General features: G+C 41.8%; 1 protein-coding gene across 1 annotated transcript in view; it reads right to left on the minus strand.

The window, feature by feature from the left end:
* The window catches only part of NEK4 (NIMA related kinase 4), a 64,937-nt gene extending 53,206 nt beyond the window's left edge, over positions 1-11,731 (minus strand). Inside the window, exons 1-2 of the mRNA XM_063427597.1 lie at positions 11,567-11,731; positions 1,916-2,182 (exon numbers count right to left, since the gene is read on the minus strand). Coding sequence (XP_063283667.1) covers positions 1,916-2,182; positions 11,567-11,695 — 396 coding nt within the window. The 5' untranslated portion in view covers positions 11,696-11,731. The remainder of the gene's footprint in view (positions 1-1,915; positions 2,183-11,566) is intronic.
* Positions 11,732-15,733: the final 4,002 nt, after the last annotated feature.

Here is a 15,733-nt window from a genome sequence, read left to right on the forward strand (position 1 = left end):
GTTTTGGTATCGATTTGGTGATATAGGGTTGAAGTTTTATTCCTAATTTTTTGAAGATCGCAATCTATAGCACTATTTTGTTTTCTATTTCTGACTAGATTTGAATCTATATCAATGTATATCTATAGCTAACGGCTTACTTAAATCATAGTCGGTATGAATATGTAGTCCCTATTATAATGTACGCAATGTTCTTTTGCGCTCATCTACCATGGATTTACCATGGGTCTATATTTATTTGTTTAATTCCTCTTTAATGTAGTATAACAACTTTTCTTATTGTAGGCATTTCGCCATTAAATTAGATATATTTTCTGGTTTTGTCTATTTCTATAAATAATTTTGATTACGTCCACCATTGGACTATGCATATTGTGTCAGGTATAACTTTAACTTTTAAGTGCTGTATATGGATTGTTACTTTTTTTGTAATCTGCTGTCTGATTTACAAAAGTATACATTGTTTATGTGTCACACAATTCTTTACAGCCCCCTGTGTTGCATGCTTTGATGTGCATGTATACACGGCAAGCTCTCTGTCATATTATAGGTACTATTATGCACTGGAGAGTTGTGCAGCAACATGTAGGAGGACATATTTAGATGTTTTTCTCACTTTGCATGTGTGTTCACTTTAATTTTTTTTTCACCCATGTTTCACTGTTGTTTTTCTCACATCCACATTTAGTTGCCTCCTACTTGGGTGTGTAATATAGTATCTTTGTACATTTTCCTCCATATAGTATGTACTTTTGCACCGTTTTCTGATCACAACACAAGGTGATTATTTCACATTATGATTATTATTTTGTCTTCGCATAGCCGGCTATAGTTAGGAGAATGCACAATTTGTTTAGACACGTTGCTTGGCAACGCCGCATATTCCCCCGTCATCACGTTCCTCACGTGGTTTCTCTGTTGCACGTCCGGGTTTCGGACGGCTGGCGGCTTTTCCCACACACCTTTTGGTAAGTCTTCATTATTATTTTCTTATATATACTTGCCTCGTACACTGTATTATTGATCTTGAAAAAGGCCCTATAAGTGTAGAAATGTCGATCACCGATTTTTTTTTTCTGCATATGTAATTTGCACCAGAGAATAAACTAAACCACTTATTAAGACCTGTGAGTGCACCTTGTACATATTTTTGATAGAATATATATATATATATATATATATATATATATATATATATATATATATATATATATATATATATATATATTGTCAGGATTATAAAGCCAAATATAACTTAAACATATACAAACTAGAACAGGAATAAGCAACTTTCAGCACTCAAGAAGTTTTGGACTACTACACCTCCCATGACACTTTGCCAGCATTATGAGTGAAAGAGCATTATGGGGGATCTAGTCCACAACATCTGGAGTGTCAAAGGTTGCCTACCCCTGAACTAGAATATACAAAAGTCGGTTGAGTAGGCCTGTTAAAAAAAGAGATGGGACGGCAACTTCACGAAGGCGACGTCAAGTAAGTGTGAAAGCCCTGCTAGGCGTTTTATAGATCAGGGAAGCCCCTCCCACAACTCCAGCCTCCCGCCTTCTGTATGTGTTTATATATTCAGCATGCAAGTGATTTGGGCTACTATCACTTTAAAAACAGGACTGAACCAGGCGCTCTGCATCATTATGTCAACGTGCAAGCCATCTAGGGCGTGCATTCGGCATTATCCAAATGCCAGGATGGGACACGGCACCAAACAGAGGAGGTCCGGCGTCGGCTGAAGGAAGAGGAGAGATGCGGCGATGGCTGAAATGAGGTATGACATATAGACAGCATCCATTCATGTGACCATACCACAATGGGTAACACTTTTTAGCAAATAAGACATACATAGCATTCCTGTGGAAAAAAAATAAATCCATTGGTAAATCTATTTTATTTTTCTTACCTGCAATGCCATGGCAATCTGTATAAACCAAGCAATCACCTGCTGCTCAGGCAGAAGCTTGCCTTTCTGTTCCTTCAGTTTATGGTATAAGTCTCCTCCTTCACAGTAACCCATCACAATATATAGCAGTCCTTCATCTCCCTCCCACGATTCTTTATAAGCTACAATGTTTGGATGCTTAAGCTGAGAGAGGAGCTGTGCCTCTTGTTCTGCTGCTTGGCGCTCCCTGCGGGGGGCATTGTGAAGATTCAGCTTTTTAATAACATACTAGAAAAGAAAGAATGTAAAATATATTATATAAGGTTACATGGAAAATCTCTGAACTAATCCAAACTAATTAACACGGATTGTGGCTGTAGGTGGGCTTGGTATTTCAAGCATTTGTTTCTAGAGTGAAATAAAGAGATCTTACACATTTAAAAACAACATAGTACTAACCAAACATTATCATCATTACCAGTTATATAATCTGTGCATGTATGTATAAATACACAAAATTAAGTCCTGCGCTCAAACTCCCACTACTCCTGGACGGCAGCAACGTTCAAAGTACACATCAGCTCCAATACATGCAATAAAAACCACAAAAAAAAAAAAAACGAGAGTTACCTGCGCACTAGCCCAAATCCCTATGCATAATTTAATAAACAATTCTACTTGCTCCCTTTGCCTTGACATGGCAGGTGGGCTTACACCCAATGGCCATTCGAGTTAACACTTTTTTTCTTTGGTATGTATGTATGTATGTATGTATGTATGTATGTATGTATGTATGAATGAATCTGAAAACGGGGATATTTTACATATTATTTGATACGCCTTCAATCAAATTTGGGTTTGTGAGTGTGCATTCTACCCATTTTTATATTGTTTTAGCTACGGCAATATTGCCCTATGTTTTTCTCTTTTTTTTTGCATTGTAGTTACCTGGTATTTGGTACTTTGTATTGTATGTATGTATGTATGTATGTATGTATGTATGTATGAATATACATACGACATCCAGCTCAAGCATCCACGACGCAAGACTAAACAAGGTAGAACAACAAATCTCAGATCTAGTCCAATGGCAAACTACTACTACCGACAGGCTAGACGCCATGGAAGACCAGAGGAGACGCTATAATCTGAAAATAAGGGGGATACCAGAATCGGTAGTCCTTGCGGACTTACCCCACTACATCAGGCGTTTCCTTGGGGTCCTGCTCCCTCCGAAACAAATAAAGTCCATGAAGCTGGATGGGATGTTCAGACTGCCGAAGTCACCACAAGCACCGGCGGCAGCGACAGCTTATCTCATACTGCGGTTTCAGACTCTGGCCGACAAGACCTCGCTTCTGACTGCAATGAGGGGAAAAAAAACCCTGCTGTTTGAAGGGGCATCGCTAACAGTATTCCCAGACTTTACCAGGAGTACCTTGGCCTGGCGAAAAAATATGCAACCCCTCTTACACCACCTCCGGTCCAGGGAAATTCCCTACAGATGGAGCACTCCTCGAACCATAATGTTCCCCCACAACGTATACAAAGCGCAAGATAAACGAGAACTTGAAACTCATCTGCAATCAACAGGCATAATGCAAGCGGCATTGGCAGCTAGACAGGGACTATCCCAGATAAATCCGGCTACCATCCGAGAATTTGCCCCACGGAATCCCTCCGGTTTGCCCACTTGAGGAAGCAGAGACCAATTGGCCTATGGAACTCTCCTCTCCTTTTTGATTCCACCGTATATGTATATGGAAAGTTTTAGAAAGTTAGAGACTAACTCAAGTCAAATGTACCAAGGATCTCCTGGTCCGCTTAGAAACAATTGCATTGTTTTGTGTTTTTTTTTTGTTTTTGTTCTCCTCTATTTCATTCTTTATCTTATGGTTTTTTCTGATGTATGTACACAACCCCATTCTGTTTCAGTTTGACATAACCTGCTACTCACCTTCTACGGGTTCACCACCCCAACGAGACACGACCAATTAGCCTATACAATATAGGGTATACAAACACCTAACACCATGGTTACACTACAAATACCCATAACAGGAGGCAGATGCACACCGCAAAGGCGTGCCACATAGCCACAAGCCTATGCCATGTCTTACCAACCCCCCCCACCCCTCTTAGCTGACACACGAAGAACGACGCTAATATGCCCACACGGGATATCGGCACGGGGTAAAGCCATCTAGGGCAGACATATAGACTGTAGCACTACATTCTACACATACCCATAGAGGACAAGCAGATGTTACCACTATTGTTTCGTATAAAGTTAAAGGCATTATAAAAAGTGCAATGTTACTAAATGCCACGATTGATTTGAATGTCTATGATACCTGCGAGTAATTGCTTTTGTGGCTAAGCTTGCAACGATGTTATATATTTGCACAAAAAAATAAAGAATGATATAAAAGAAAAAATATATACATACGACATGTATAGTATTTGCTCATGGTTTGCGTGTGTACATATACAGTGGGACCTCGGTTAACAAATTTAATGCGGGACGTTTCTTATTGAGAAAAATTTGTAAACTGAAATGCGGTTTCCCATAGGAATGCATTGAAAACCAATTAATCTGTTCTGGAGGTCAAAATGAGCTGGCATGGAAACCAACCCACGATGCAGAACACACAATAAAAGGCATGCAAACGATGAAGCTCAGCTCCCTACCTTTCCACAGTTTGAGGAATGCACCAAAAAGTCCCAAAACAACTGCAAAAATGTCCAGGATGGCTCCAGAAATCGATGCAAAAGCCGCTCCAACACCTCTACACTCAACGCCACGTACTACCCACAGGCTCTGGCATGCAGGGGGCGGTGCTATAAACCTCCCAGGTGCAATGCATCCTGGGGAAACTTGCTTTGTATTGCGAAAAGAAAATTGTAAACCGAGGTGTTATTTTTAGGGATCGACCGATATAGATTTTTTTTTTAGAGCCGATACCGATATTTTGTGAACTTTCAGGCCGATAGCCGATAACTTGACGATATTCTGTACATTTACCATTTTTGGAAAAAAAGGTAAATGCACAAAATATGCATGCCACATGTAGTGGATGAAGTGTGTTTAGACAGGGAGCTGTGTGTGCTTGTGTAGTGTGTGTATATAATGAATGCAGAGTGTGTACATATAGTGAAGGCAGAGTGTGTGTTGGTATAGTGAATGCAGAGTGTGTGTTTGTGTAGTGTGTATATTGAATGCAGAGTGTGTGTTTGTGTAGTGTGTATATTGAATGCAGAGTGTGTGTTTGTGTAGTGTGTATAGTGAATGCAGAGTGTGTGTTTGTGTAGTGTGTATAGTGAATGCAGAGTGTGTGTTTGTGTAGTGTGTATAGTGAATGCAGAGTGTGTGTGTTTGTGTAGTGTTTGAATAGTGAATGCAGAGTGTGTGTGTTTGTGTAGTGTTTGTATGGTGAATGCAGAGTGTGTGTGTTTGTGTAGTGTTTGTATAGTGAATGCAGAGTGTGTGTATAGTGAATGCAGAGTGTGTGTGTTTGTATAGTGAATGCAGAGTGTGTGTTTGTGTAGTGTGTATAGTGAATGCAGAGTGTGTGTTTGTGTAGTGTGTATAGTGAATGCAGAGTGTGTGTTTGTATAGTGAATGCAGTGTGTGTGTTTGTGTAGTGTTTATATAGTGAATGCAGAGTGTGTGTTTGTGTAGTGTTTATATAGTGAATGCAGAGTGTGTGTTTGTGTAGTGTTTATATAGTGAATGCAGAGTGTGTGTTTGTATAGTGAATGCAGAGTGTGTGTTTGTATAGTGAATGCAGAGTGTGTGTTTGTATAGTGAATGCAGAGTGTGTTTGTGTAGTGTTTGTATAGTGAATGCAGTGTGTGTTTGTGAAGTGTGTATAGTGAATGCAGAGTGTGTGTTTGTGTAGTGTGTATAGTGAATGCAGAGTGTGTGTTTGTGTAGTGTGTATAGTGAATTCAGAGTGTGTGTTTGAGTAGTGTGTATAGTGAATTCAGAGTGTGTGTTTGAGTAGTGTGTATAGTGAATTCAGAGTGTGTGTTTGTGTAGTGTGTATAGTGAATTCAGAGTGTGTGTTTGAGTAGTGTGTATAGTGAATTCAGAGTGTGTGTTTGAGTAGTGTGTATAGTGAATTCAGAGTGTGTGTTTGTGTAGTGTGTATAGTGAATGCAGAGTGTGTGTGTGTTTGTGTAGTGTGTATAGTGAATGCAGAGTGTGTGTTTGTGTAGTGTTTGTATAGTGAATGCAGAGTGTGTGTGTGTGTGTTTGTGTAGTGTGTATAGTGAATGCAGAGTGTGTGTTTGTATCGTGAATGCAGAGTGTGTGTATAGTGAATGCAGAGTGTGTGTTTGTGTAGTGTGTATAGTGAATGCAGAGTGTGTGTTTGTGTAGTGTGGATAAAGTGAATGCAGTGTGTGTATATAATGCAGTGTGTTCGTGTAGTGTGTATATAATGCAGTGTAGTGTGTATAGTGTGTATATAATGCAGTGTGTGTGTATATAATGCAGTGTGTGTTTGTGTAATGTTTGTATATATAATGCAGTATGTGTGTATATATATAATGCAGTGTGTGTGTGTGTGTATATAATGCAGTGTGTTTGTGTAATGTGTGTATATATAGTGAATGCAGAGTATGTGTTTGTGTAGTGTGTATAGTGAATGCAGAGTGTGTGTGTTTGTGTGGTGTTTGTATAGTGAATGCAGAGTGTGTGTTTGTGTAGTGTGTATAGTGAATGCAGAGTGTGTGTGTTTGTATAGTGAATGCAGAGTGTGTGTATAGTGAATGCAGAGTGTGTGTTTGTGTAGTGTGTATATTGAATGCAGAGTGTGTGTTTGTGTAGTGTGTATAGTGAATTCAGAGTGTGTGTTTGTGTAGTGTGTATAGTGAATGCAGAGTGTGTCTTTGTGTAGTGTGGGTAAAGTGAATGCAGTGTGTGTATATAATGCAGTGTGTGTTTGTGTAATGTGTGTATATATAATGCAGTGTGTGTGTGTGTATATATATATATATATATATATATATAAAATGCAGTCTGTGTGTGTGTATATAATGCAGTGTGTTTGTGTAATGTGTGTATATATAATGCAGTATGTGTGTTTGTGTAGTGTGTGTGTGTGTATATAATGCAGTGTTATATATATATATATATATATATATATATATAATATATAATAGAGTGTGTGTGTGTAATGATGTAATTTTTGTAAAATGGGGGGAATTTTTTTTTTTATATTTAAATGTTTTTGGGGTTTTAGTCCCCTCACCCTGCTTATTACCAGGGAGGGAGATATTGTATTCCCTGGTGGTCCGGTGGCTTGTTAAGTACTGTGGGGGCCGGCAGGAAGCTGTTACTTACCTTCCAGCAGCTCCGCCAGCTCCCCTGTGTAAATCTTGCGGCCATTAGTGCCGTGCGGAGCGTTGCCATGGTAACCCGTGGCAACGCTCTGCGGCCGCGGGACTCGCGAGATTTGACACGGGAGCTGAAGGGAGCTGCTGGGAGGCAAGTACCAGTTTCCTGCCGGCCCCTTCTGGACCGTCGGGCTTGTTTTCCTGACACTATAGTGATCCTTTAAGGACCATAGTTGAACCTGCTACCTCTCTGTAAGAACAGAGAGTAATGTGCAAACTACTGCCCCAATTTTATTACAGAACTTATATAACCATTTACAAACATTTTAGGAAAATAGAATTCAGCCCCACTTACTGACACTGATCTGCTCCGACCTGGAGGGGATTACCTAGCAAGGGGTGACACCATGAAAAAGTTAACACGAATACGCCAAGCCATGGAGCAATCATAGGACCTTCTTCTGCTATCTATGGATGCAGAGATAGCCTTTGACAAAATAAGCTGGGCTTTCTTATTTGCCATTTCACAACAGGTGGCGCTGGGCCAACATATGTTACGGTTGATTAGGGCATTGAATGCCTCCCCTTCTGCATGAGTATCCATAAACGACACCTTCACAGAGCCCTTTGATATATCAAATGGAACAATACAGGGGTGCCCTCTCTCGCCCTTTCCCTGAAGCTATTCCTCATACATAAGAGGAATGAAGGTAAGAAAGGGTCATCACAAACTGGTTGCTTATGCAGATGACCTTATGCTTTATATCTCCATTTCTTACAAATGGTGGCAGTAAGCTCTCTAAAATAATGGACCTGTCATTTTGAAAATAAAAATTCCATTATTTTTACTCGCTATTCCTTGATGAAATTAGCCATAATGAATCTCCTAAGACACAATTAGATTATGTACCAGCAACAATAAATAATATAACTCCTAACAAATAAGTTATTTACCTGCCAAATCCTACTCTAAATTTTGGCTACATTATATATATATATATATATATATATATATATATATATATATATATATAAAGGCAGGACATGAAGTTGTGGGAGGGGCTATATCCCTTTAAAAGGGACTCCCCCTCCTACCTCATTCACCTTCTGGTCCAGATGCCCATGCCATCAAAGCATTGCCGCCGGTTACCAAAGCAATGCTTTACGTGGCACACCAGGCTCGCAAGACTTGGAGAGAGGACCTGCCGGAAATCGAAGATAGCATATGCTGGGTTCAAGCAGCCCCTAATTTAGAGATAAACCCCCTCGCATTCTGCACAAAGCAACTGTACCACCATGGAGTGAAATGGCCCCTTCCCTGGTCACAGGTGAAAGGCAAGGAGGGGAGATCAAATGTAAAGCATTATTTATTTTAAATTATTAAATAATGTAATAAGAATTAAAAAAAAAAAAAAAACACACCTTTTAGCCCACAGAAAGGATTAGCCACAGAATTCTACCTCACATTTACACACACACACGCCCTACATACACTGTATCCACTACACAAACACACGTAAATACTCTTGAAAACAAAACAAAAAATCTGACTGTCATGTATATTTTATGCATTTACCACTCAATAAAAGAAAGATTTACAAAAGTTATTTTTTAAAAATCATAATAAACATGTTCAGTTAATGGATACAAATGCAGAAAGATAAGTCCTGCGCTCACTCCCATCACTGGGCGGCAGCGATGACTACAGTACACATCAGCCCCAATATATAGTAAAAACAAAAGAAACACAAGTTACCTGCGCTCTCAGTGAGCACTTCCTGTCAGCCAGACCAGTTACAGGAAACTGAAGCTCCTGTACTGCGGTCTGCTCAACCACGCTACACTGAGTGACTGGTAGGGGGGAGGGCGGGGGGAGCGCTGTGTGCATGCTTCCTGCTGGTTACTCGATTCTTGCGCCCCCAGAGCCAGAGCGCCATAAGACGGCGCCAGTGCTGCCTTATGGACACGCTGGACCTGCATGCGCTGGGCCACCGCCGCCTCTCATATTATCAGCTGAACCGATTATTGGTTTATCCCTAGTTTAAACCAAGCATGTCAAACTTGCAGCCCACAATGAATATCTTTGGGTCCCAGCGAGCCATGAGTTTGACATGTTAAGGCAGAGTAGGCACCTACTCTCCCCACATTGCATATGCCTACTCTGCTACAATTTATACGGCCGGGAGGAGGGGTCGCTTCATGCTCCTCACTGTTCCCTTGCGCTTTCTTTGTAGTGATCCCGGGCCAGAATATGATGTAATTCCAGTCCGGCATCACTAAACTGCGCATGTGAGGGAGCAGTAAGGGAGACCTCCAGATAGAAGATTCCCACACCAGCTCCTAAAGGTAGGGAGCAATAAATAAAATGATTTGTGAGTGTGTGCAAGAATGTGTAAATATGTGTGTGTGTGTGTCGGTCAGTGAGTGTGTGTGTGTGTGTGTGTGTCGGTCAGTGAGTGTGTGTGTGTCGGTCAGTGAGTGAGTCAATTCTGCGATGGACGCGGCTGGACAGTGAGGGACCTGGAGGTGCATGGAGGCATTCAGACGTGATTTCAACGTGATCCACCTTCACAGGGTTTCAAGGAGTAGCGGGAGGACCCGCTTTGGCACAGAGTGCGGACGGCGCCATTGGGGGTATACCAGAGGCTGGACTCCAGAGTCGCATACTAGCAGCGGCAATGTGAGTGGAGTCTGCTGGTTGGCTAATATTGTTTTGTATTTTAAACAGGGGCTGGAGTTTTGTAGAAGGGGGTGCTGGGATTTTGTATAGAGTGGGGCGCTTTTTTTTATACTATTCTTTTTAAAATAAACCTAAGTTTCTATGAAAATTTAAGTTTTTTTTTTTTTTGCAGCTCACATAAACTTAAACCTTGTTTATTCGGCCCATGCTAGCCTTTGAGTTTGACATGCTTGCTTTAAATAACAAGCGCCACGTGCACTTTAGGAAAACATTGACTGAATTATTTCCTATGTGGTTTTGCAAGGTGCTGGGCATCGTCGTGCAAAGTGTGAGGACATCCAGCGTCATTTCACAGAGTAAAACACCTTGAAACTACAAAGTAGTAGCTGTCTGGAAGTCCTAAATGAGCACCGTGACTGCAGGTGCATGGCCTATACACTAAAGTTGTTTGGTGCTTCAAGAACAAATGCAATTTACACACATGGCAGGGGCACTCACTATGGAACATTTCAAGCCACTGACAGGTTATTTCCCAACAGCTATGGCTTGACAATGGTGATAAGTGACAATGGTGAGTGGCTGTTTTTATCCATAATGAAAAGAATGTAGAAAGGAACGAGTGTCAAGTAGCAAAATACCAAAATATGCATTGGTAAACAGTGACCTCTGTACTGGCTAATTTTGTATGTTATAGTGGCTGTTTTTTTTTTTTTTTTAATACAATGTGTCTGTGCAACATATTATTACGCTGAACACATTATATTGAAAAACAATGATTAGTAATTACCGGTGTGGTTAGAGGTAACGTTAGGTTAATACTGTCATAGTAAGTAAAATACTCTATAATAGCAGATTACCATGCATACACAAAAAGCACTACACTTTGTTTTGTATTATTATTTTGTTTGGTTTGGTTTGCTCTTACCTTCATTTTGCTGGCATGTACATGCTCAGTTACAATGTCTAACACACACACAAGCACTCACTAACACACACACAGTGACACAAGCACTCACTAACACACACACACACACACAGTGACACAAGCACTCACCAACACACACACACAGTGACACAAGCACTCACCAACACACACAGTGACACAAGCACTCACCAACACACACAGTGACACAAGCACTCACCAACACACACACACACACACACACAGTGACACAAGCACTCACTAACACACACACACACACACACACACGCACTCACTAACACACACACACAGTGACACAAGCACTCACCAACACACACACAGTGACACAAGCACTCACTAACACACAAACACACAGTGACACAAGCACTCACCAACACACACACACACACACAGTGACACAAGCACTCACTAACACACACACACACAGAGACACAAGCACTCACCAACACACACACACACACACACAGTGACACAAGCACTCACTAACACACACACACACACAGTGACACAAGCACTCACTAACACACACACACACACACACACAGTGACACAAGCACTCAATAACACACACACACACAGTGACACAAGCACTCAATAACACACACACACACACAGTGACACAAGCACTCACCAACACACACAGACAGTGACACAAGCACTCACTAACACACACACACACAAGCACTCACTAACACACATACTGTACCTGTCTCCCCTCTTCTCTGTGACGAAAAAGGCTGACCTCCCCGTAGCTCCCCTTTCCCACGGATCTGATAAAACTATACTCCTCCAGCCGGCTCCTGGAGGACCCTCGCTGCCCCTGCTTCTCCATCATGGAAGACACATCACCCCTTTTTGTCCCTGCACGGACATTAACAGCCACTTCCGGGAGAAAGGCACAGGCTTCCTGGTATCCAGGCAACAGACCGGAAGTGGCTCCCCCTGTATAGCGTGTTACACTGTAAGGAGTACCCGCACTGGGCTCCTGTTACATTTCAGCTAACATGGGCTGTTACAGGACACGCAGTGCTGTGTACAACTGTACAGTGCTATGAATATTATCAGTATAACACTCATTTATATATATAATACCGATATACCAGCCATGTAACCTGTTTAATAAGAATAAAAGACAATACTCTCCTGAAATAACAATCTACAGTGCTAACAGACACATTTAGATACAGCTACCAATAATAATGCAACCTCCAGCAATGTACAAAATTTGTTACATTATTAATACACATACAACACATTTTGAATGGTTAAGCAAAATGGGGGAAGAAATTAGATTTTTATTTTTGTAGTATTAAAATAGAAAAAAAGTATGGACGCAAGTCTCTTGATGGACGCAAGTCTCTTGAAGCTGTTTCCAAAACTCACTGTTTATTGAATATAGCCCCATTCTACCTGACGTCTAAAATCAGCAAGCTCATCAGTAACAATGGAAGGGAATAAATAATGAACAAAACCAGGATACACCACTGATGCAGAGGGAGGAGATACTGAATGTTTGGATGCATTTTAGGCAGCCATGACCCAGGAAGGATCTCTAACAGCTATCTGAACAATGCATTTCCTCTGGAAAGACAGTGTTTACAGCAAAAAGCCTAAAGGTAATGATTCTGCTCACCAGAACAAATTCAATAAGCTGTAGTTGTTCTGGTGACTATAGTGTCCCTTTAAAAGCAACAAAAAAAAGCAAAAACTGCCCCAATTACCTGCAGCACGATGACTCCGCACCGCAACAAGTAGGAGGCGGAGGTAAAGAACGGGCGACCTTCTTTGCAACCCGCACATCGCAAGCAAGGCCGGGGGAATTACAGGCCAAAGATGGCTCCGACTCAGATGTGTTGGGAGACCCCACATGCAGCCAACAAACCAGTGTGGCACAGGTAATCACTACAAGAGTGCTGCAAGAAATGCTGGACACACTGGCAAACAAAATGCAAGCAACAGTATACTCAGCCATAGCAGACCTGAAAAAGGAGCTTACTGATCTGGGGAATCACACTTCACAACTAGAGGACAGACTGGAGGATGTTGCCGCATCTCACAACACCATGGCAGGGAAAATGGAGGGGCTGAAAGAAACATCCTCCGTCTGAAGGTGGCGCCAGAAGAAATAGGCCCCGCTAACCTGCAACCATATGCCATAGAATTCTTCTGTTCCATGGTCCCTGACATACCGGCAGACATGCTTCTACTGGACTGCATACACCGTACAGCCAAACCTAAGCACTTACCTCCTTCAACGCTGAGAGATGTCTTGACCAGAGTACACGTTTACTGCGTGAAAGAACTGATTCTTCGCTCACACTGAGAAAGTGCAAACATGCCTGCAAAGTTCAAGGAGATACAAATCTTTATGGACTTATCAGCCGAAACACTCAGAAGAAGGTGTATGTTCCGAGCAACAACTGAAACAAAAAATCCCCTACCACTGGGGTTACCCGGCAAAGCTGTTGATCTTGAAAAGTGGCAAACTGATTCCGATCCTATCTAACACTGGAGGGTCTGATCTGCTGCGCACTTGGGGCTTGACTCCGAAACTAATTGCTGGCAGTCCGACACAAAGCCCTCTGCTGAGGACAGAGTGGCAGACCCAGAGAAAGAAGAGGTCTTCCCCAAGACATGAGTGATACCTGGGAAGGGGAAATGCTCTACCCTTGGACTAGGGGTGGCGTACCTCCATCATACCTGAGTCGGGGGGAGGGGGAGAAGGTGCTCCCATCATTTCCATGCCACATCACCCAGGGAACGTAGAGGGGTATCCATCATCAATAGCTCAACATACACTATAGTTAATGTATATACGCCAAACTTTAACCAACCAATATTCCTCCGCAACCTTCTACACCATATCACCCAGAATCAAACAAGGACCACGATCATATACAGGATTTCAACCACATTCTAGACCTGACCACAGACTCCACAGCTACCTTCACTGCTGCGAGATCAAAGTTGCTACACAAACACTGCAGCGCAATAAACAAGACACTCACAAAATATGGTCTTTACGACATATGGCGCATATTACATCCAAACGAACGTGAATACACCTACTACTCTCCAGTACACAACACTTACTCCATGATCGATGGCATCCTCATGCACAGTGCACATCTTAACCAGGTTTTGTCCTGTGAAATAGGCACATCAACGTGGTCGGACCACAGCCCGATCACGCTTTGCATGACTGACCACTACCAATACAGGAACCGCAGCCCATGTCAACTCCTTACATTCAGAACTCTCACAATACTTTTTCACAAATGATACAATAGACACAAGTCCGATCACCCTGTGGATGGCCCACAAACCAGTAATTAGGGTTATATTGATCAGACCTTAAAACAAAAAAAAAAACACCACACGACCCTTATATAAAACCTCGCAAAACTGCAAGACCTACACAGAGCAAACCAACTCTCCCCCACAAATTGAACTTATTTGCCGATGATATCTTACTAACACTCACACAACCTATGATCTCTCTCCCGAACCTCACACGCGAACTAATGGCATACAGCAAACAATCGTACTACCAACTGAATGTAACCAAAACCCAAGCAATGGGAATAAAACTTATTTGCAGAACTAGAAGCTAGACTAAGGAAATCATTCATATATGGCTGGAGGGATGACTACCTCACCTTTCTAGGGATTAGAATTACCAGAAAAGACAAAGACCTTCACAGCCACAACTACAACAAATTACAGAAAGAAATAGAAAGCATACTGCACAGTTGGCAAAATAATTACCTCTCATGGTTCGGGAGAATTGCAGCAATAAAAATGACCAAACTACCTAATATCCTCTACCTATTCAAATCACTACACATCCACCTTCCCGACAGTTATATAAAGAGACTCCAATACACTCTAATCACATTCAGCTGGGTGGGTAAGCACCCATGTGTTCCTCGAGCCTTGCTTATAAAACTACAGTAAGGTCCATAAATATTGGGACATCGACACAATTCTAATCTTTTTTGCTCTATACACCAACACAATGGGTTTGAAATGAAACAAACAAGATGTGCTTTAACTGCAGACTTTCTGTCATGATTCGGGGAACCCAACACGCTAACACACACAAAGAAAAGGTGTTGTACCGGACCTTAGAGTGGCCGGGCTAAGCACACAAAGAATAGTCAGGAGACAAGCTGAGTAAGGGGAACCAGAAGACAGAATAATGAGAAACAAGCTGTAGGGCCATACTGTCCTGGCCTCTTCCCCAAGGACTTAAAGCAATACAGAGCTTTATAGGGTTTGCCAATTATTATCGGAAGTTTATTAAAAACTTTTCAACACTTATTTCCCCTATTACGAAACTAACTAAAAAAGGTTTGCACCCCAGGGTTTGGACTCCTGAAGCCCTTGAGGCCTTCGAGACTCTCAAAATGGCATTTGCCACTGCCCCTGTGATACACCATCCTGATCCTTCCCTTCCCTTTGTTATGGAAGTGGACGCTTCGGAATCAGGTGTAGGAGCAGTGTTGTCCCAAAGATTATCGTATGACGAACCCCTCCATCCCTGTTGTTACTTTTCTAAAAGTCTGTCTGATTCAGAAAAGAATTACGACGTCGGGAACAGGGAACTATTGGCTATTGTAATGGCTTTTAAAGAATGGAGGTACTTATTAGAGGGATCTAGACACAAAATTTTGGTTATAACTGATCACAAGAATCTCTCCTATATAGCAGATTCTAAAAGGTTGTCCTCTCGGCTAGATGGTCTTTATTTCTTTCACGCTTTCAGTACGTTATTACATATAGGCCTGGTTACCGTAATGTCAAAGCTGATGCTATCTCCCGACAGTACGAGCCTTTGGAGTCTATTGCCCCCGCTCCCGAACCTATTGTA

This window comes from Pelobates fuscus, chromosome 7 (assembly GCF_036172605.1).
Source record: "Pelobates fuscus isolate aPelFus1 chromosome 7, aPelFus1.pri, whole genome shotgun sequence".
NCBI lineage: Eukaryota > Metazoa > Chordata > Amphibia > Anura > Pelobatidae > Pelobates > Pelobates fuscus.